The sequence below is a fragment of the Dermacentor andersoni genome, chromosome 3 (genome assembly GCF_023375885.2).
Source record: "Dermacentor andersoni chromosome 3, qqDerAnde1_hic_scaffold, whole genome shotgun sequence".
Classification (NCBI taxonomy): domain Eukaryota; kingdom Metazoa; phylum Arthropoda; class Arachnida; order Ixodida; family Ixodidae; genus Dermacentor; species Dermacentor andersoni.
Window position 1 is genome coordinate 197963645 of NC_092816.1, and position 23679 is coordinate 197987323.

Here is a 23679-nt window from a genome sequence, read left to right on the forward strand (position 1 = left end):
CCCCTTTCTGTGCAGGTCATGGGACAGTAGGTGAAGCCAGCAGCTCAGAGTTGCGGGTGGTTCCAGCCAAGGATTTGAAGCATGGAGATAACGTAAGGATGTTCTGCACACGTGTGCATTCTATCACGACTACATCTTTGCCTATAGCTACATGCTCGGCTTGATTTGTGTAGCCTGCTTTATGAAACATTTCATCATGTACACCATACCTACCAGGAACAAGCTAGCACGGTGCACGTGGTCATTTAAATGATGGGAAGCTGAAGCAAACTTTTGGGGAATTCACAACGCAGAGAAAAAATTGTTCATTCATATTGGTAGATTGCTAAATTCAGAGCACAAACAACTGGTACACAAGCTAAGGCACAAGAATAGACAGGAAATGGCACTGTTGATCATATTGGTACAGTTCGGGAGAACATCGGCTCCTTTGGTAGCCCCTGGCAAAAGTGAATCCTGAGAGTCGCAACATATGCCAGCTCTGTGGCACCGCTGATGAGAAGAGAGCTGTTTTCACTGCCATCGTCATCGTACATTGCTGCAGCCTTGAAGTCTTTATTTGTCCATGTGGTATTGGCAGCAATGAAATCCTGGAGACTGTTATTCTCACTGAGCAGCCTAACCTGCAGAGCTAGCTCCCAGGTACATTTAACCTTGCATGTAAATCAGCTGTATCGGTACCTCCATTTTCATCAAATTTGAAATCGCTGGCAGTTGCAGTTCTCTCACAATAGCGAAGTAAGTTCTACATTATTTGGAAGACATGCTTGTAAAGCTTCAGAGAGCTTGCATAAGTATATTTTGCTGCAGAGGGTGTAATTAACCCGCATATGTAAAAATGAGCCCGTTTTCCTTCCTTCTGTTTATTTTTATACAACTATTCCACTATTTTGAATGATACATTCAGCAATTTTGCATTTCAGATGCATTAAAGGGCCCCTCACCAGGCCACACAGCAAGTTTCGATTATGCGCTCGAAATTGTAACGTGCCCTCTAGGGATGTTCTACAGCTAGAATTTTTCAAATTGGTTCATTGATAGCCGAGACAGAAATATTTTAGTGCTGCAAGCCCATGATTACAAGAGGCAAGCTTCACCGCCATTATGGACACTCTCCCCCCTTGCCCCGTCTAGCGAAATTCCTTCCCTGTGTTCTCCCATACGGGAGCCAGAGGATTGCGTGACGTATCCATCATGGGTCCCGTCATCTCAGTTTATTTTTTCTCGCATTTCTTGCTTGCAGAGCATTTCCACTGACGGTCTCGCACGTGCGCTCTTATGTTTGTCTCGTTTCACCCAGTGCAGATTTTGCACGTTGCACAATGACACCAAACTAGCTGTGTACGTCAATGCTGCACGAACACTGAGGCAGGCACAAGTGAATCACAGGGCATGATCGTGCACTAGAACATGGTAGAAAAGGGCACTCTTGCTCTCTGTGCACATGCAAATGCACGACATGGGAACAAACAGACAAGATGGAAGTACATCTCTCTTACTACACTATGAAGTAAAACAAAAATATGCAGACATTCAGTTTTAAGTTTTATTATTTCTCTAAACATTAAGTCGTCTATTGAAACAACAGATCAAACTGCTGTTGCCATGAACAATTCTTGAAGTCACATGTCACTATGAGCAACTTCACAGCACCTCCATGTATGTAGGTGCACTTGAGCGACGTATGGCGACTCTCCGGCTGGAAACGTGGCACCTGTGATGAGACAGGCAAGCAACGTTCGGTTCCAAATTTGAACTCTTTTCGCAGTGTGTATGGATGTTTTTAGGAATGACAGAAGTCACAGACCCTTCTACTCCACGTTTGGTGTTTATTGGAACAGTAAAGTGAAGTAAAAGAAGGACATGCGCCGGGAACATTAAGAAGTATTCTTTGTCTTCCTTTATATGAATCTCCAACATCTTCCCACTGGCAAACTGGTTAGTTTGGAGCCTCCAAGTGGTAGAGATGCTGCATAGTCCAATATACTTTTTTCCCGTCAGACTTTTTCAAGAGACATAGACAAACATGATTATCACGACCAGGAAATGTCTCTTCAATTACAGCGAGGTCCCACAAATGTCTTGAAGCTTTTTCATCCATAATATTTATGACGCCACCTACTTCTGCTTCACTGCAAGAAGTGCCATTGACATAGTGAGCTGATGGTAACTGCAAAATATATTCTTTGTGTCATCTCTTCCAGAAGACATCGAGACAAGCTTGTTTTCGTCTCCACCGTCTCTTTACTTCACTCGGTGTAGAATTTGCTCCTCCTCCGCAATATTGTCGTGCTTAGTGGCTTTGGTGTCGAGCTGCTGAGCACGAAGTCGTACGATCGAATCCTGGCCATGGCGGCCGGATTTCGATGGGGCCGAAATGCGAAAACACCCGTGTACAGTGAAACCTCATTAAGCCGTAGTTGGCCGGAGCTCAGAAAAAGTATGTACTAAACGGTAGTACTGCTTAGCATGAGATTGCCCACTTACCTGTCAAAAACGTAACTCGGAGAGTGTGCAATGAAAGGGGAAAAAACATGTAGTATTTATTCACTTTGCGTGACAAAAGTGTTATTTTTGTTTGATGCTGCTGCGGCCTAGCAGCGACGACAGCGGCCTCAAACTTACCGAAGCTGCGAGCCAGCTCTTCAGCCAGCCCCCTCTTCTCGGCAAACACTCGCATGGCAGATACCTCGTTGGCATTGCATATTCTCCGTTCACAGGCGCGGTAGCGCTGCAGAAGTCGCAGGGCGCCTTTTTCATTGCGGAGTGCTGTTCTCGTCTTGATGATAGCATTCATAAGGCTGACGCAATGCGCAGCTTCTGCCACTGTTGGGCCTGAATCGCCCATGCTGTCGCTTTCCGTGTCGTCCTCATCACTGTCGCTAGTCGACACTTCAGCAACAACAGAGGCAACGACGGCGAAAAGTCGAAGCTCGTAGCCGACATCTCTTCATGGTCACAGCAGTACTGCTGAGCAACTTCTTCCTGTGCCAGCACCGACTTCTTCGTGTCACGTTCGATAGCATGAACGATGTGTAATTTTTCTTTTATTCTGAGCACCCATTGTCTTTTTTTATCCATGCTTCAGCATGACACGAGTCCTCGCTTGCACGACGCCACAACGTGCTCTGGCACGGTGCCGGAATGATGTTGATATGGCTTCACGCCCAAACGCACAGGGCGCTTGGAGGCCATAGTTCTAATCTCTGAGGCTTGTTCTGCCAGGCTGCCCGATGAAGACGATGCATCGTCTGTGTTTGCGCGATGAAAAGTGGAAACACTGCGTGTTAACCGATACGTATACAATAAGCTGGTACAGTTGATGCGGATACAAAACACATTATGTTCAATGGCCGCTGAGTCGGGGATTTGACTTTACAACTTTTAAAACGAAACTACTGTTTAAGCAGGTACGGTTTAACGAGGTTTTACTGTACTAAAATTTAGGTGTACGTTAAAGAACCCCAGGTGGTCAAAATAAATCCGGAGTGCCCCATTTTGACGTGCCTTATAATCTGATCGTGGTTTTGGCATGCAAAACCACATAATTTAATTTTTGAGATTAGCCTTTGGCCAATCAAAAAATGAGTTGGTTTAAGTGGTGGCTCTTCCAGCTGAGTCGATATTGTTGTCAGTGGGCACGAGTTGACCAGTGATTCAGCTTATGTCAATACAATCTGTATCGACGCAACGAAGTCTGTATGCAACGAAGTTCAGAAAAATTGTCTCTAAAGCTTTTCGTAGGGCTGTCTTGACTGTGCTGATGAGTCGTTCCCAGAAACCGCCCCATCAAGGTGAACATTCCACTATAAACTTCACTTAATTTTGTGTTCTCTGAAGTACTCCAGCACATGTTCGTCTCGAACTCACTCCCAGATGCCTTTTAGTTCTTTTGATTCTATTTTGAATGTGAGACAGTTGTCGGAATACACTGTCCTGCAGACACCTCGGCTTGCTGTGAACTATCTGAATGCGCATCTAAAAAGTGTGCCGAACTAAGGCTGCATACAAGTTTGAGGTGAGTTGTCTCTATAGCAGCACAAGTAATGATAACAATATATGCTGGCATTGGGCTGGAAGTAGTTGTGTGGTAGTATGTGGGACCTGCAAAGTCTATACCCACAGTGGAATATGGTTCGCATTCTGTCACTCTATCTTTCGGTAGAGGTGCAAACAGTTCACTTATTGGTTTAGCTGTAAATCTTCTACACACGCTGCAGTGACAAATAATTTTTTTCACCATTCGTCAACCTCTAATGATCCAGTGGTTCAGTGTTACTTGAGTTAGTGTGTCAAGAATTTCACCCGTGTAGAAGGCGTTGGTGTTTTCTTTCTCTGACTTGTTTGGTGAATTCTTGCTCTGCCGGAAGAACAATAGGGTGCTTCTCGTTCGTGAATTCTGAACTCTTCTGCCCCTTCTAATCAAGTTGTTTTCATCTTTGTAAGGAGCAAATTTATTTAGGGTAGTATTATATGCGTAACCTTCACCAAATGCACTTTCTTGTGTCTTAGAGGTCTAAAATTTCCTTGCTCTTTCTGTCTCAGTTAACAGTGTTCCTGTTATCCTTTCACCTGGATTCCTTTCATATTGAACAAAGTGGAATATCCAAGGAGAGATGTTCGTACTTTTGGTAAGATTGTTAATCGGGAGAGATCGAGCAAACGAGATGTATTCTTGGTTGTCACCTGTGATATTCTTGTTTCTCCTCCAGTTTTCTCAGGAGCCTTGAATATTTCAGTTTGCCTAAACTAGGCTTTCTTAATTAGCCACTCAGGTCCATTCCACCAATGTGTGATTTCTTGAAGACGCTGCCCTGTTAGGCCACGTGTTAGCAGACCTGCTGGGTTGTGTTCTGGTGGACAGTATTGCCATTGACCTGGTAAACTCAGGGCTTGTATTTTTCTTTACCCTATTCGATACAAAAGGTTTCCATTTATCAGAGTCTGAGTTTGTCAACCCAAGAACGGCTGTTGAGTCATACCAGAAGTGCGTTTCGTAGTCTGTCAATGTGCCTCTATGCACATTCTGCATGAGTCATGCTGCCGTCGGAGTTCCCAACAGTTCTAATCGTGGAAGCGTTACCTTTATCAGCAGCGCCACTCTTGATTTCGCGATCATTAGTCTTCTCCTTACTTCTGAATTCTCTGCCTCTGTTCGTGCACAAACTGCAGCTTCATATGCAAATGTGCTGGCATCTGAAAAAACATGAAAAGTTGGTTTGCATGACAGTTCTGCAGTAGTTATTATACGTGGGACACGTATCATGTTCAAAAGACAAAGATCTTTGCACCATCTACTCCAAGAGTCCTAAATTTAAACTGGAAGTCCCAACGCAGCTTTTTCTTCCACAACTGTTGGAAAATTAATTTGGCTTTCGCTGTGAGTGGAGAAACAATGTCATATTGGTAATGATTCTGAGCTGCTGTCTTTATTACATTCCTTTTTGTTGTTGACATGGATGCCACGAGTTGCATAATTTTGGAGGTGTCAAACCCGTAGATATCATCTTCAGGGAACCACAGAACTAGTGTTTTCTTGATTTTAGGTACTGTTTACCAAATATTGTCGTTAGCGTCTGTTTCTCTTTCTTCACTGAGATGTTGCATACTTGTGGAATTCGTTGTCCATTTACGCAGATGCATTCCCGCTTCATTGATGACTTTAGCTGCATTATTGCAGACCAACAAAGCTGTCTCTGTCAGATATGCTCCTGCCACAAAGTCGTCGACATAAAGCTGGTGCTTTAGTCGGCTCGTCATCTTTTGATCTTCTCCCTTTGTATTCTGAAAGTGGTGATGAAGTGTGGCACCAAGAAGAAATGGGCTCGATGCAGCTCCGAATAGTACACGATTCGTCCTCCACATGACTTGTCTCGACAATTCTTCTCCTTGCTTTAAGGGACTTTCGTACCACAAGTGCCGATGTTCGTTGCAGTCAACTTCAGCAAGATGAATTTGCAAAAAAAAAAGCCTTTTCAATGTCGGCTGTAACTCCAATGTATTATGAAACATAGTTCCAGCGCACATTTGGACAAGGACGAGGAGAGAAAGACAGTTGTTTTGAAATGTGCGCTGGAACTATGTTTCATAATGCTAATCATAACCAACTAGCCCAGCTGTCCATACTTAGCATACTCCAATGTAGTAGGTTTGGAACTTTAAAAGAAGCTCAATCAACAATGGATTCAATTTTGGTCTTGCTTGCAAAACATAATAAAACAAACATAAAAGATGAGTCTGCCAGGGCTCCTCGAAGAGGCATCAAACACGATCCGTATCTTTGTTGGTTCTCTTTTGTTGTTGATAACTGCCCTGTGTGGTAAGTAGTAAATAGGTCTGGTACCTTCGTTAATCAGTACATGTTCCAAAAAGTCATTTTCTTCATATTCTCGTATTGCTCTGTCATATCTTGTCAACAACTCTTCGTTCTTGAGAAGTCTTCATGTCAGCTTAACAAATTGGTCTTTTGCTTCCTTTATATTGCTGTCTAGTTCATCAGCGTTATCCTTCCAAGGAAAGCAAACTTCATAACTCCCAATTTTCTTCACAGTTCGTTTAAATTTTTGGTAACTATATCTGATGTAGCATCCTTTTCAGGTAGTATTCCCATGTGCTCCACATCCCAAAATGCTTTAGCTGTTTTGAAATGTCTTCATCAAGACTGCAAGTTGGCACAACGACATTCATCACGGTGGTGTGTAAGTTTTTCTGACACTTTCAAAACTTTCGACAGGACCCTGCAAAATCCAACCAAACAGTGTTTCTATGGCTGGCAGTCTATTATTTTGTCTTCTGATTTTTCCATTAGCAACCTGCCACTAGAGGCCAGATCCAATAAGAACATCTATAATTTTGTTGCTGTCATTCATGTGGGCATCATCTTCAAGTTGAAGACTGGTGTCTATTTCGTGAAGCATTGAGACTGGGAGGTAGAATGATGTGCCGTTACGAATTTTAGGGACCTCTAGGACCTCCACTCGAATCTGCTTTCCGTTATATCGTCTCTTTAAAAAAAAAGTTCCACGCGTTGCAGTAACTTGGGAGAGGACGAAACATCGCCAAATGAAGACAAGGTCATGTTCTCTTCTCCTAAAATTTGGCATTTGAGTTCTCTCATCATGTCTTCAGTGACGAATGTACGTTGACTTCCTCTATCCATAAGGCAACATACTTGGCAAATGATTATATGAGCTCTGAGCCCAAACTTTTGCCGTTTGCAGCAAGATCGCCTTATTAATTTTGTAAAGTGCACTTGCGACTTGTACATCTTCCACTGCTTTCTACTCTGAGTCACTCTGAGACTTCTTGGAGTAAGGCTCACAAAGAAACATGAAATGTCTTTCTTCACATAAGTCACAGTCTAAGGACCTTGCATTCTTGAACTTTTTTGCGCAGGCATATTTCTTGCCGTACTGAAAGCAATGTTCGCCTCGTTTAAGCTTTTCTTTCTTCTCTTGTAGCGACATCCCTCTGTCACACTGGGCAAAGGAATGTTGGTTTGACTCGTAGAAAAGGCAAGCTTCCTTATGACGTTCAAAGGTTGTCATTAACGCAGCAGCTGAGGCGACAGAGCATTGAGTAAATTTTCTCTTGTTTGCCTTGAATTCATTCTGGCCTGAACATCTCTGAGCAATTTGAAAAGCTTCTTCTCTGCTAGTTGCTTACCTTTTGAAAAACACGACAGGCTCAGAAAAACTGTTACTTCCGTCTACGTTGTTATACTTGTTTTGGCAATAGCGAAGCAAAGTATCCGGTGGTAGACACCTTTCTACAGCAATTTTCAGAAGGGTGCTGTACTCTTCCTGCTTTACACCTAGGGCCTCGAGACCTCGAACAATCTTGAATATTTCATCATAAAGAAGTCGCAAAGAGATCACGTCGTCAGGTGAAACCACTGGCTTTAACTGAAGCAGTCGGCTCGCGATCGTTCACGGCAACTTTCTTGCGTCCAAAACATTCTTTGAGCAAGTCTACAGCTATTTCACAATTGATATGTGTCGATGATAAGCCAGTTATGCTGTCTTCTGCCTTGCCAACAAGGTAGCTCTTCAAATACTTAAATTTATCAACGTTGGACAGAGGCTCATTTTTGTGTATATAACACTCGTACTGGTCACAAAAAGAGCACCAGCTTATGAACACTTCCATTTAATTTGTTGATCTCCAGTTTCAGAAGCTTGATAGTGGCTCGAACTTCTCTATTCTGTCCACGAGTTTCGCTTTCACTGCTTGGCCCAAGCATTTGAGCATTGCTTGTTGGCTTTTGCATTTCTTCTATGCATCTGATAACTTTAGACTTGGCCAAACATATAGATATTTCGTACTTGTCCACTCTTTCGAGTTCTGATTCAAATTGCTTGTCCTCTACCAATGGTTCAATTGTGCCATCTTATTCTCGCAGCGCTGCCTCTTTCATTTGTAGAATGTTTAAGTTGCAGCTCACCAACAGTTGTTGACCTAGATGATATCAGCGAGGTGAGGTCATTCATAACTTTCGTCACGCCAGTCTGCAGTGCACTCCGCTTCCTCTTATGGCGATCCATTCTTGCATAAGCTCGTGGCAGCATTAGCAGGGAGTGTGGGCCTAGTTGCTGTTCCAGGGTCAGATGGTGGCGATAGAAGATGCCGGGTCTGGATGTTGGTAGACATAGCTGCATCAGTCTTCGTGAAGGCAGCTTTTTCAGAGGTCCCCTTCAGTCAGGTCGTCATCATTGGAAGTCAGGTTTTCGGTACCATACTTTTATGAATGACAGAAGTCGCAGATCCTGCTGCTCCATGTTAAGTTTCTATTGGAACAGTAAAGTGCAGTAGAAGGGCATGTCTTAGAAGTGTTATGAAGTATTCCTTCTCTTCTTTTATATGAATCTCCAACAGATGTAATACTTAGCAGGCACGATCATTAGCGCACATTGTATACACTGTGCTCGTCAGCTCAAAATAGCCAGACCTGTTGAGGGGCCCTTTAACAAAAGAAACACGAGCCACTAATGCAGCCTACCGTGATTACACAGCTCAGCGCTGTCAAAATGTGTGGGGAACATGCACCACTGATTAAAATCTTCGTCAGCCAGTAGGAGCACTTCCTGTTGCAGTAACGAATTGCTAAGCCAATTTTTTTCCTTTTCTAACTTGCTTCTTTTGGTTTTAGTTTGGCACAGCGAAATGTGGTGCTGCAGCTCTGTGAAGTTCCCATCTTTCCTCTTTACGATCACACCAAGATGGCGGTACAGAATGCTGCATGATCCACAGCATGATATCACCTTCTGAAGCCCAATTTACAAATAAATAATTGCCATTTACATGCAGTTGCCATGCGCTGGTGTCCTGGCAGTTTTGATTTTTTTTACAGTTAAATTCCACATCCGCAGATATACAGCATGGTTCACTCACCGAGGGGCCTGTGCATCATCATCAACAACTGTGACTTTGGAGGTTTGGCTGATCGGCGTGATGGATCGGAGATCGATGTACGTCGCATGGAGGCGCTCTTCAAGGCATTCCTTTTCAACTGCATTGTGCGCCACAACCTTTCTGCATCTGTGAGTAGTCAGATTCTTGTTTCAGTTTTTAGAAGGAAGCTGGTGCCGAATAAAGTGACAGTTTTGCTCACACAGGGATGGAAGTGCTGCGCCAACTGCGCTATCTTGTGCCAAACCATCGAGCTGTGCCAATGTGCGCTAAAACACAAATTTTGAGTCAAGCTGCCTAATTTAGCAGGATGTGCTTGTTCAGTGGCAACCGCAGAACCCATAGATATACGTAAGCAATCCGTTTCAGCGTTGGCGTCCTTGGAGTGTAGGTGTACTTGCATAATTGTAACTAGGCCACAATAAACTAAAAAACATTTTGTGTTATACAATCCGTTATGAATGTTTTAATTATAAAAATGTTTATAGCGTTTCCACTAACAGAAAGTAAAATGGCACTTAATTTCGCAGCCACTGTGCTGTCCATACTGAATTTCCAAGGTGCCATGGAGAACTTCTTCATAGGCATCGTGCATGAGTTCTCCCAGTAATGGCAGATTCGATTGATTGTAAAGGCGGTTTAATTCGCTTGTGAGAATGCAGTGGGCTTCACTTCAAGAATTGAAACGGCTTCGCTTATCACTGGAGGGGTTTGTTAGCGCTTAGTAATAAGACTGCGGCACAACGACTTGTGTTGATAATTTGTGCACGCTTTGAACGGCAAGCTCATATACAACAAACTACCCATATAATGACCACTTTTCACAGAACTAATCGAGTTTGTTGTGAATAGGTTTGAGTGTACAATGAAAAAAGTTGGCAGTTTTGCCCGAAAGGCGAGCATCGATTGAATAGCAAATTAGTGGACAGCTATTGGAAGTATAGATAGTAGTTTTATCGGCCGTTTAAACTTGTAAACATAGGTACACTAACTAAATTTACAAGCGTGGTGTCACGCGTGCACGAGCAAGCATGAACACATCTGACTTGATGACCGCAGAAACTCACTGTCAGAATGCTGGCATGTGGAAACGTGGCCGCAGCAGTGAGTGGAGTTACCTTCGTGCTGTCTATGTATGTGCACGCTTTCACTTGCACATACAGAGTGGAGCACGCGGCGATGGTGTTATCGCCCTTGGACTTTATACAGAATGTCACGGCGACGGCTGCACCCACTGTGCAAATGCACTTGGAGGGTCCATATAATTGCTATTGCAATAAAAACACTGAAAAAGAGATTGTCTAAACAAACAATAATCTGATAATGTGTTACATTCTCACGTCTTGTGCAGAATAAATGAATCCAAAAAGGTATTTATGTGACAGGATGCGCAGCCAACTTTATCATTGTGATCAACACGTGATAAGTGGTATGTAAGCACAGGGACAAGTTCTGCTTGTAAGAGGTAATGATAGATTTTACGAAGCATGCATAAGCAAAAGACTTTTCTACATAGTTATAAATGTATGAGACGACAGCAAACAGGCTTTCATTAATGCTATGCTAGCTGGGTCAATGGTAGCTGCAATAAAGAAAGTGCATTATTTTGAGCCAGTTTAAGTGCAGGATCCCAAATAATATCGACAGATTCCAATTTAGACTGCAGAAGAGTCTTATAAATAAATAATTCTTGTGTTATATTGGAGCCTAACTGAAATTTCAGTGTAGGTATCCCAACATTCAGCGAGTGCTATTTAATGTGACATACCATATTTACTCGAATCTAATGCGCACTTTTTTTCCGATAAACTGGATCCAAAAATTGCGTGCGCATTAGAATGGAGTACGACCCTAAATCTGCGTTACCATATCGCCATCGGCATTTCAGTATGGCCGCCTCGTACACGCTTCGAGCCTAGCTGCCGTAGTGTTCTCTGTGTGCTGTAGTACGTGTGCTTAGGCAGTGCTTCCTTTGGCTTAGGTTAGTGCACCATCTGTCTTCTCGTTTTCTGCATTTGCTTTATCACCATGGAAGTGCCAACTGCAAGGACATGCCAAGTTCATCATGATGCCGCTGTTAAAAGAAAAGTGATCACGCGTGCGGAGATGGACGGAAATCGGGCTGCATCACGGGCGTTCGGAGTTCTCGAAACTTGCATGCGGGGCTGGCACAAACAGGAGAGGCGTTCTGCACCGGCGGTTGCTATGTACGACGTGGCCGCGCAGCCCCTATTTTGAAAAAGATCTGCAAGGGAGACAAGAGCCTATGCACCTAGGCGCACCGCGCTGTGTTCTCGGAGCTTACTTCGCATTGAAGCGAGAGGCCATACAAAGGTCAATTTCCTCGCTCCTGCTACCGCACTTCCTCACTCCAGCATTTTTATAAAGAGTTCCCCCGGTCATTGAGTGAGACGTGTTAATGTTTGCTTGTGCGCACATGGCACCATGTTTTTTAATTTAGCTAGTAAGCGAATGTTTAAAAGTTTATACTGTCACGTGGTAGTGACGGTAAAGAAAGCAGCCAAACTGGGAAAGACGAAACTAGCGTTTTATTGGGCGAACTTGTGCCCTCAAAACAGGCTACACTCAAAGAACGGCGACAGCGGCGAACACAGTTGGCGATCGTCGAAAATCTGATCAGCGGGTCAAGTGCGTCGGCTTTTATACATCAGTCGTCGAATGTTCTAGAGTACTAATCGCTGGAACCTGCGTGCCTTCCACAAAGTTCTACGTCATTCGCGTCGCGCACACATGCGGTCAGATTACACAAGGTTCGGTCACAGACAGTGGATGGAAGCATTGATAACATTCCAGAAACTTCCGGTACACGCAGGCGCGTCCTGCGCTGTGCGATAACATTTGTTAGGCGGTGAAACGTGTCGCCCAATATAGACAAACAAGTACACGTGTCAATACCCCCTCTTAAAAAGCATCGACCGGATGCTGCAAACAAACGAAAGTAATAAAGAAGCACTCGTAGCAAAGAAAACAACAAAATAAGGAAAGCTCGTCGGCGTCCGCAAAGGGGTTTAAGGGAGGAGGAGGGGATCAGAATTAACTTTTTTGTTTCTTGACAGAAAGGGCTGAAATTCGGCACACACGCTGCACATTGCAATAAAGAGACAAATCTAACATTTCATTAGGATATCTTCACTAGTTTTTGTTTTATAAGAATTTATAAGTTCCTTGCTTGTGGAAAGCCTGGCACAGTAACGAAACATGATAGGGAGCTGGGAATACTTTGCATGTTTGCCCAAATGTCTAATCTACATCAAGACAGTGTTCAATTTTTTTTAGTGCGCTAATAATTTTTTGCTCAACATAACATGCACATGGCTGTGCTTCACTGCATGGAGCCATGTAGTAATTGTGAAACAATTAAATAATGGAAAGATAAAGAAACATTTCAAGACTGTCTTTAAGTACAGCACAGCTTGTGGATCACAGAAAAACAAACTGGACCAAAATCGGTCCAGCCATTGTTGTGCTACGCTTTCCACGAGCGAGGGGAATGAGAAAAAAAATGCAATTGAGAAAACTGGCTGCAAAGTTTTAAAAGCACTGCAAATTTATTAAAAAGCGCCAGGGCTGTAATATTTTAAATCATTGCTGTCAGGCATCTTCTTACACCTTTGCCTCTTTGTTTGGTGGGCTTTGGATGCCTTATTCAGGTGTTATTTATCCTTTTCTTGAGCCGTCTGGAGTAGTGCATGACCACCATTTTCACTGCCAGAACGAGCCTGGTATCGCAGTGAACACCTACAGAATGCTGTTGGCATCTTATGCACAGAGTTTTAGCGATCAAAGAGTTCATCGCGGAAACAGGCACTGTAATGAACTCACAGTCACAAGGGGCCGAAATTTCTTTTTGCCCTTGCTGGTCCGCCAAACTGAACTTCCACTCAGTTGCGGACACTGCGCGAAGGGAGTCGCGAACGCTGCATGCCTGCGCTTCTGCAGTCACCGCTGACACAAAACGCGGCTCGAGGCGCATCTGAATCGTGCGACGATTCGTCTGGTGAGCCTTGAGTCACCATACAGTATGTAGCTCGTCGATGGTTGGGGCTCTCGCAGGCTGCGTGTCCCTGTCGCACGATGCATCAGAAACGTACACTGTCTCTGCCGGCGATGTTTACCTTCGACCCGCGTCGCCTCCAACAACGCGATCTCGGTTGCTGACTCGCGCTGCCGTACGCACAGGTGCGAGAGCCTCCGTTGGCACGTCTTCTGATGGTTTGGTTATCAGTGTCGATGTCACAGGGCAATTGTCGGCTTCGCTGCTGGAATCGCACTGTGCAAGATAACGCGGCACGTTATCTGCGTGTTCAGTCGGGTTCTCCGCTTCTCCCGCTGGCTGCTGCCTTTTTCTCGCCATAGGAGGCTTGCGCTTCCATTTTCCGAAGGCATGCTTCATTTAAAAGTTCCTTTTGAACGAGCGACAATCCATCACTGACCTGGGAGCTTTCATAAATCCAAATTCTGCGTCAAACGAAGAAAGACGCCGGCGTGGTTTTCAAAGCATGCAACTGCGGTCCGCTGTGGTTGCCAGCTTGCCCGCTGCTGCAGCAGCAAAACCAATGGCGAGACCCCTTTCAGCACGGCAACCAATCGGAGGCCCGCTTTCATTGCAGGGCCCGTGTGACCGCCTCTAGCTGACCCGCGCTTCTTTTGTGTTTGTGTGTTTGTTACAAAATGGCGACGACCGAAGAATTCAGAAACGGAATGGCGAAACTTCGAGCTTTCGAACGATACCAAGATGGCGGCGTTCGGTGGCGGGAAAGACAAGTTAGAGCTCCGCGAACTGCAGTGATATTACGCGATTTAAAGCTGTTTTCTCGCCCTACGCACTGATAAATTAATTTTTTTCAGTCAAACCATTTTGATACAATGTAGATTAGGCATTGCAGATACCGAAACGTGTTGTTGCCAAAAATCGATCTTTCTTGCGATTTTCGCGGTCCGATCCCCGCATCCCCCCTTAAGACGCACCAAGTGAACCACTTCGAAATAGCATCGCAACAGTTTCTCACTCAGTCCTCGTCAGTGTATCAGGGTCCAAACCCAAACACGGTCGCAGGGCTGGTACTCGACGAAGTGTCGTCGGAGGTTGTAGTGTCGGCTGTCAGTACGCTGCTGGTTTTTGATCCGTAGGCAGGCGAGCTGTCGGGCTTCTTCAGCGCGCTGGAGATATGTAGTCACGTCAAGATTCTTTTCGTCAGTGACGTGCGGCAGCATGGCGTCGAGCATCGTCGTCGGGTTCCTGCCGTAAACCAGCTTAAACGACGTGGCGTGATTTGTGTTGTTTCTTGCACCGCCGTGTTGTAAGCGAAGGTTACATACGGCAGGACGGTATCCCAGGTCATGCGTTTGACGTCGACGTATATTGCTAGCATGTTGGTGAGGGTCTTATTCAGCCGCTCCGTAAGACCATTCGTCTGTGGGTGGTAAGCCGTGGTCCTCCTTTGCCTTGTCTGACTGTATTGCCAGAATGGCTTGGCTTAGCTCTACTGTAAAAGCCGTTCCTCTGTCGGTGATGACGACTTCTGGGGCACCATGTCGCAGCAGGATGTTCTCGCCGAAAAATTTCACCACTTCGGCTGCGCTATCTTTTGGTAGAGCTTTAGTTTCAGCGAAGCGGGTGAGATAGTCTATTGCCACGACAATCCACTTATTTCCGGATGTTGACGTCGGAAACGGCCCCAACAAATCCATCCCAATCTGCTGGAATGTTAGACGAGGAGGTTCGATCGGCTGTAGTAATCCTGCTGGCCTTGTCAGTGGTGTCTTGCGTCGCTGACAGTCTTGGCATGTCTTGATGTAACGGGCGACGTCGGTGGTCAGATGCGGCCAGTAATACCCTTCCTGTATCCTCGACAGCGTCCGGGAGAATCCGAGGTGCCCAGCGGTTGGATCGTCGTGTAGGGCGTGCAGTAATTCTGGACGCAGCGCCGACGGAACAACAAGAAGGTAGTTGACGCGGACAGGTGAGAAGTTTTTCACGAGCAGGTTGTTTTGTAGCCTGAACGAAGACAACCCGCGCTTAAATGCCCTAGGCACAATGTCGGTGTTCCCTTCCAAATACTCGACGAGGTCTTTTAGCTCCGGGTCTGCTCGTTGCTGTTTAGTGAAGTCTTCCGCACTTATTATTCCAAGGAAGGCGTCGTCGTCCTCGTCGCCTTGCGGCGGAGGATCGATGGGGGCGCGTGATAAGCAGTCGGCGTCAGAGTGTTTTCTCCCGGACTTGTATATTACTGTGACATCATATTCTTGCAGTCTGAGGCTCCACCGCACCAGTCAGCTAGCCAACACAATGCGTGACGGTCGCTGACGACTTTCAATGGCCTGCCATATAGTTAAGGGTGGAATTTTGCTGTAGCTCAAATGATGGCAAGGCATTCCTTTTCAGTCATAGAATAATTGCCTTCCGCTTTTGACAGCGACCGGCTAGCATAAGATATCACCCGTTCAAGTCCGTCTTTCCTCTGGACTAGGACGGCACCGAAGCCTAGGATACTGGCATCAGTGTGGATTTCGGTATCGGCGTCCTCGTCGAAGTGTGCAAGTACCGGCGGTGCCTGCATGCGTCATTTGAGTTCTTGAAATGCGTCGGCCTGCAGCGTTTCCCACTTGAACTCGACATCACATTTGGTTATATGTATGTGTTAGCGGCTCCGTGATGCGTGAAAAGTCCTTGACAACGCGCCTATAGTAGGCACACATGCCAAAGAATCTGCGCACTGCCTTCTTGTCGATTGGCTGCGGGAACTTTGCGATGGCAGCTGTCTTCTGCGGGTCGGGGCGTACTCCAGATTTGCTGATGACGTTGCCTAGGAACAGAAGCTTATCATAAGCGAAGCGACATTTTTGCAGCTTCAGAGCAAGGCCTGATGACTGGATGGCCTCTAATACTGTCGCAAGGCGCCTAAGATGATCGTCGAAATTTCCGGCGAAGACAACGACGTCATCCAAATAAACAAGACACGTCTGCCACTTCAATCCTGCTAACACCGTGTCCATGACGCACTGAAACGTTGCAGGCGCCGAGCACAGTCTGAATGGCATGACCTTGAACTTGTAGAGGCCGTCTGGCGTGACGAAGGCGGTCTTTTTGCGATCTCTCTCGTCGACTTCTATTTGCCAGTAGCCACACGAGTTCCATTGACGAGAAGTATTTAGCGTTGCAGAGCCGATCCAATGCGTCGTCTATCCGTGGAAGGGGGTACACGTCCTTCTTCGTGATCTTGTTCAGTCGACGATAATCGACGCAGAAGCGTAGGGTTCCATCCTTTTTCTTCATCAGGACTGCAGGAGATGCCCACGGGCTTTTTGATGACTGGATGATGTCATCGCACAGTATTTCGTCGACCTGTTGCCTATTAGCTTCACGTTCTCGCGTCAAAACTCGGTAAGGGCTCTGGCGGAGTGGTCGAGCGCACTCTTTGGTTATTATGCGATGCTTTGCAACTGGTGTTTGTCGAATCCTCGATGACATCGAAAAGCAGTCTTTTTATCATCGGAGAAGACTTCTGATCTGTTGCTGCTTACTCATAGGAAGACTTGGATTTACGTCGAAGTCTGGTTCGGGGACTATGCTCATCGGGGTAGATGCGGCAGAATCTGAGAGGACAAAGGCATTGCTGGTTTCCACAATTTCCTCGATGTACGCGATTGTCGTGCCCTTGTTGATGTGCTTGAACTTTTGGCTAAAGTTGGTTAGCATAACTTCCGCTTTCCCTCCGTGGAGTTGGGCGATCCCTCTTGCGACGCAAATTTCACGGTCGAGCAGTAGATGTTGGTCGCCCTCGATGACGCCTTCTACGTCAGCAGGTGTTTCGGTGCCGACCGAAATAACAATGCTGGAGCGACACGGGATGCTCAGTTGATCTTCGAGCACACTTAAGGCATGGTGGCTACGAGAGCTCTCTGGCGGTATCGCTTGATCTTCCGACAGCGTTATCGATTTCGACTTCAGGTTTATGATTGCGCCGTGTTGGTTCAGGAAGTCCATGCCGAGAATGACGTCTCGTGAACACTGTTAGAGGATAACGAAGGTGGCAGGGTAAGTCCGGTCATGAACGGTACAGTGGAACCCCGTTCATACGTTTTTCACCGGACCGAGGAAAAAAAACGTAACAGCCGGGAAAACGCAACAGTGAGAAAAGCTCCGAAAATGAATGAAAAAAGTGCAGCTTCAACTATAGGCAATTTATTTCCACAGATTACGCTTAGAACTTAAAAAGAAATCTAGAATGGTGGCTTGCCATTTCTTTCGCTCGCTAGAAATCACCACACGTTTCTCAATACCCTGGAAGTCCGCATTGCTGTCAGCGTCGCTGTGAGGTGCGACGTATCTGCGGAGGAGGTCCAGAGCCGCGACGGCTTCTCCAAAGCTAGGATTCGGCAACTCCCCGGCATCATGCGGCTCGTGCTCCTCGTCGTCACCGCGCCACGGCAATGGCAACGGACGAAGGAATATCCGCGGGAAATGTTGCCCTCTTTGGCGTAATCATGCTAACGTGCTAACGATTGTTTAGTATTGCTGCGGAGCGCGCGTGTCCGAGCAGCCCGGTTGCGCGCAGCGCGGCGTGGTTTCGCGAGAAATGTAAACAAGAGAGGAGAGCTGGCCCGATAGGCGGAGCAACGCCATGAGCAACGCCAACTTCCGGCTTCCCTTTAGCTACAGCTTCGCAAAGAGTGACGTCAGGGCATCTCCCGAGTTTCCTTCCTTCGTGAGTCGAGCCGTTCAACAAACCATGCGGTGACCGTAATCATAGTAATGATAGTGAGAGCATTTTTCACGAATGGCCACCTAGTGGCGGCCTCTCGAACTGGCGTGCGGCTTTTTGCAGCCAGTTCCATAGCCAAGCCCGGTCAAAACTCGTCAAAAGCCAAAATGGCGGTTGGAGCGCGTTGCCTACTTTAGCCCAGGTGGGTTCGGGTTGCGACGCATCATGCGGGAACGTTTTCACAGCTACTACGTAACAGCGGGGTTCCTTATACATTGGATACTATGGAAGCTATGCCGGGACCGGATGAAAGCGACGTAGCAGCCGGAAAAACGCAGCAGGGAGGAACGTAACAGCGGGGTTCTACTGTAATTCTTGCCGTGCAGATTCCAGTCGGCGTAATGAGGTGTCCTCCAGCGGTTCGAATTTGAGGGCGTTCCCATGCAGTTTTAACTTTCTTCAACTGGGCGGCGATGTGCCCTCTCATTACGGAGTAATCGGCCCCTGTGTCTACTAAGGCGGTAACTGCATGGCCGTCGAGAAGCACGTCGAGGTCGGTGGTTCTTTGTCTGGCGTTGAGTTAGGTCTTGGCATGGGATCACGGCTGCGTCGTGTTGAACTGAAGCTGGAACGTCGCGTTGTCAAGTCGTCTTTCGTCGGTGTAGTCTTGGCTTCCTGACGTCGAGACAGTGTTGTGTCGTTATTATGTCGTCGAGATGGTCTCTTCGTCGTCTTCAGTGGCGGTGGAGGATCTTCGTCAGTTTGACGAACAGCAACCGCACCTCCATCGGTTGCTGCTTTTAGTTTTTCAGATATGGGCTCGCAGAGCGGCCTCGGGCTGGGCCGGTGTATGGTCGGCGCTGTGGCGACAGGCAGCACCTGGTGACGGCGAACGCGACGGTCGTCGAGGGTTCCACTGAGTGGCGGCGAGGTAGTCGGCGATATCGCGAGGTCATTCGCCAAGCTGTGCTCTTGGTGCGTTAACAGCGAACCCTCGGAGTCCCATCTCCCGGTATGGGCATCGGCGGTAGATGTGCCCGGCTTCTCCACAGTCATAGCAAAGCGGACGGTGGTCGGGGGCGTGCCAAACGTCAGTCTTCCTTGAAATGCCGCATGGGGTGACGGGTTGGCGTGCTGGCGGCGAGGGTGGTGGTGGACGACGGAACTGTGTCGTCACTGGGCCCTGCTGTGGGTGCGGCGGGCTACAGCGGCGTATGTCATCGCTTGCGGCTGAGGCTGCGGCGATTCAGCGGCTACTCCGAGTTGTTGTTGGAGCTCCTCACATACGGCGTCAGCTACTGAAGCCACTTGAGGCTGTGATGAAGGGGCAGCTTTTGTAGCTCCTCCCACACGGCCACTCGGATAGTCTCGCGCAGGTCGTCAGTGGCCAGTGACTGAACTCCGGCGTAGTTTGTCGGGTTAGTGCGGCGATTCAATTACCGGTTCCGCATTTCCAGTGTCTTCTCGATGCTGGTGGCGTCGCGAAGAAACCTGTCGACGGTCTTCGGTGGGCTCCGTACCATTCCGGCGAAAAGTTTCTCCTTTACACCATGCATCAGTAGGCGGACTTTCTTTTCCACAGACATTTCCGGGTCGGCGTGGCAGAATAGGCGGCTCATTTCTTCTGTAAAAATCGCGGTGGTCTCATTAGGCAGCTGCACTCGAGTATCTAGTAGTGCTTGGGCTCGTTCTCTGCGTACGACGCTTGTGAATGTCTGCAGGAAGCTGCTTCGGAAAAGGTCCCAGGTCGTTAAGGTGGCTTCTCGATTCTCGAACCACGTCCTGGCAGCGTCTTCCAATGCGAAGAAGACATGTTGCAGTTTGTCGTCGCTGTTCCAGCTGTTTAAATGCAGCGACCCTCTCATACGTCTCAAGCCAGGTTTCTGGGTCCTCGAATGTTGAACCACGGAACGTCGGAGGCTCCCTGGGCTGCTGCAGCACGATGGGGTATGCTGGGGCTGCCATTGGGGTTGCCTTGGCCACAATCTTCTTGGTCTTCTCAGGTAGAAGTCCGTGCTCCGAGGGCAGCTGTTGAAGGTGGTGGCTTGCTCGATGGTCCGGGACCACGTTGGTGTTCTCTTTGCGGTCCGGGCTTGTATCACGGCTTGTCGGGGGCGTCCAGTACATGAACGAAAAGCACCTGCACCAGATGTCACGTGGTAGTGACATTAAAGAACACAGTAGCAATACTGTGAAGGACGAAACTAACTTTTATTGGGCGAACCTGTGCCCACAAAAACAGGCTACACTTATGGCACAACGATAGCGTCGAACACGGTATGCGATTGGCGAAAATCTGATCAACGGGTCAAGCGCGTCGGCTTTTATACATCAGTCGTTGAACGTTCCAGACTAATCGCTGGGACCCGCGTGTCTTCCACAAGGTTCTACACTATTCACATCGCGCATACATGCAATCAGATTACACAAGGTTCGGTGACAGACAGCGGATGGAACCATCGATAACATTTCAGAAATTCCCATACATGCAGGCGCGTCCTGCGCAGCTTGATAACATTTGTTAAGCGGTGAAACCTGGTCACCCAAGAAAGATACATGTACACGTGTCAATATTCTTAGATATAAGTATTATAAGTGCGAAACAATAACAGAAAGCTGAAAATTGTGTAATTTCTTTGATGAAATTGTACATTACCTCTGGGATCGGCCCATGCAAGAGGCAGTGTTTCTACCAGAAAGCTCGCCTTCGTGCATAGTGTTCACCGCCATCATTTCCTGGTAGACATTACAGTTACATGAGCTGCAGTTGCCGGAAAGCGTGAGAAGCAGTCAGGGATCTTTCAATGCTATCGTGTTCCACTCTTTAAGGCGATGCTTGTGAGGGTACCGGACCAATGCCATGTGGCATAGAGTCGCAGGCACGAGACGGTAGGCAACTGTGTAGAGTAGTAGGTGCGGGACAGTAGCCAATGGTGTGTGGCGGGGAGGTAGAACATGCAACGGTGTGTGCGAGGTCCGCATGCAGGGAGCATGCAACAATAAACTGAGCGAGCGAAGTCATCAGCGGAGCAAACCATGTGCGGTGTGGCGGGGCGGAACGCAGACTGCATATGTGTGCATGTGCCGAGGGTTTCCCGAAACAAAGAATGTACATGACAAGCTTAAGGATCATTCAAAATTTTTACCCATGTTTGCCTTTCATTAACATGAATTCTTACTAGCTAGCTCAAATTTCAGTTGTTCAAGGACACAGCTAAATACTTCCAGACAACTTTTTGTGGCAAAGAAGGGAAAGACACAGAGGTGAAGCATGCTCGTGACAATGCTCAAATTAGCCCCACAGTTTGATTTGAATTTCGCTTAACCTTAGGAATAGAAAACGAGCATCTTACATACACTACTGCACTTATCTGAATATAGGACATAAAAAACACAACTCAGTGTTAAATTTGAATTTATATTATTTCTAGTTTTGCTGATCCTCATTTTGGCAAATGCAAAACAGCTGCAAGTACCCATGATGCTGATTCAGTATCGTCTGCGAGAAACAAACCGAAGGTGCTGTCGAACTCTGCCAGACTAGTTGGCACAATAGCACATGTGCAAAAGCTCCATCCTTGTAGCTATCCCTTTATTGCCACAGGATGTTATCCAGTTGTATAGGGATGGATTCTTAACCAGTGTTCTTAGGAGAAAGCTGTCTTTTGTGTCTAAAACTTCAGACGAATTTTTGCCCTGTCCTTGTCTAGGACATGAAGGCACTTCTGTCGTGGGCAGCCCAGCCCAAGCAGCAGGAGGGAGCCGACTGCCTGGTGGTAATCCTGATGTCGCACGGAAAGCAGGACATCATTCATGGCTCGGATGGCGAGCAGCTGCATCTGGCATCTGACGTCTACGCATTGTTCAACAACGAGCATTGTGAAGCCCTGCAGGGAAAGCCGAAGCTGTTCTTCATCCAGGCCTGTCGGGGAAGTGTGTGGTGTTTTCTGTTACCTCCCATTTCCCCTGGGGCCATACTGTTTGTGACATTCTATTTTTCTTTCTGTCCTTCTTCACTGGCTTTTGCATTACTTGCATTCTGCTGTGCAACCGTTATCATTAGTATTAGCCACTCAATGTGCAGCATGATAAGGAATGAAAAATAGAAAGTAAAATTTAATATTATAAAATATGGGCCCTGTACTTCTGACGATAATTCCATGCCACTGCCATTGCAGCTTGGTGGCAAAGCTGTGTTTAATAAGAGAGCAAACAGTTTCAAGAGACAATTACTGTATTTTCTGGTATATAAGCTGTGGTTATTGTCAAAATTTTTGCCGGTGTGTCTTATACAGGTGGTCCCACATAACTTGAGCCAAAATTTTGAAAATGAAAGGCATTCCAGACGTGAGTTGAACTGAATGCATAATGTTGGCACTGGCATAGAGTTACTCAGGCTATTTTTTATTTTCCACTAAACCCTTTAAGGGTCAGTGACGCAAATATACGGCGCTGCGAGCAAGCCAAAAATGGTCGGTGACGTATATTTACGGTGTTGTCTGTACGTTTAAAAAGCGCACCTATTTCCTAACTTTCTCTTTTCTGGCATGTGCTGCCACTATGTGGGAATACGGGTAATATTTTTCTTGCTCCTCCCACTCTTGGTTTTCGTTGAATGGTTTGCTTTAGAGCTAGTTTGCTCCGGCGCGGCTATATATTACTGCTCGCGTTTTGGCAGATGGCGGTTTGGGTTTTGTTCGACGGGCGATTTCGGATTCTTGCGCGTTCACAAAACTGATGATCTCACTATATAATCGCTCAAAGACAGACCGCCTCTTTCTTGCTCGTTTAGTGCTCACAGGGGTGCGCATACGAAGGATGCTGCCGTGCATGCGTTTCCTTTTCTTTTCTTTTTTCTTTTTTTAAGACGCTTGAAAACTAATTGCCTCTGGTTGGCAATAAGATGAAGATTAGCGGAAATTCGTCACACATTTTGCTTTTTTGATGGGCACACAACCACACAGTTTTCTTCAGCGCGCTCACCTACACAGTTCAATTACGCTATGGGTGTAAACATTAGTGTAAGAGCAGGAACATTTGAGAGTTACGAAATATTCTCGTGTGCGCATTTTCTAAGCCTTGAATTATGTGTAAACAATGCATCAAATTTTTCATTCTTATCAGTTTATTTCCTTTTTTTATTGTTGGTATTCATCAATAAACAGTACATATATACCAATTCAATATATCTTTTTCTCACTTTACGATCACCCAAAGGAAGTTACAGTAATCTTTTTTCTAAATAGGTCCCTCACAAGAATTGGAAGCTGCAATAAAAAAAACCGACCCTGGGCGGTCGCACGTGGCGAAAAAAATCGACCCGGAAAGGGTTAGCTAACAGATTACAGTAAAACCTCGTTATAACAAAGTTGAAGAGGCGGTCGTAATTACTTCGTTATAACCATTAGTTCGTTATAGCCACTATCCATTTCTATCCACAGGTAGCAAGCAAGAAAGGATGTACTTGCCACCAAATTTCACAGCAGCCTGCCACGCGTACAAGAAACGAGCAGTCGCACGGAAAAAAACAAGCGAAAAAAAGACA

The 23679-nt window shown here is 46.5% G+C and overlaps 1 protein-coding gene across 2 annotated transcripts in view; it reads left to right on the forward strand.

Annotated features, from left to right (window-relative positions):
* Nucleotides 1-23679, forward strand: part of LOC126524376 (caspase-7-like) — a 161786-nt gene that overhangs the window by 22182 nt on the left and 115925 nt on the right. For both annotated transcript variants that reach the window (XM_072287375.1, XM_050172708.3), the window contains exons 3-5: nucleotides 16-92; nucleotides 9369-9539; nucleotides 21845-22067. In XM_072287375.1, coding sequence (XP_072143476.1) covers nucleotides 16-92; nucleotides 9369-9539; nucleotides 21845-22067 — 471 coding nt within the window. The remainder of the gene's footprint in view (nucleotides 1-15; nucleotides 93-9368; nucleotides 9540-21844; nucleotides 22068-23679) is intronic.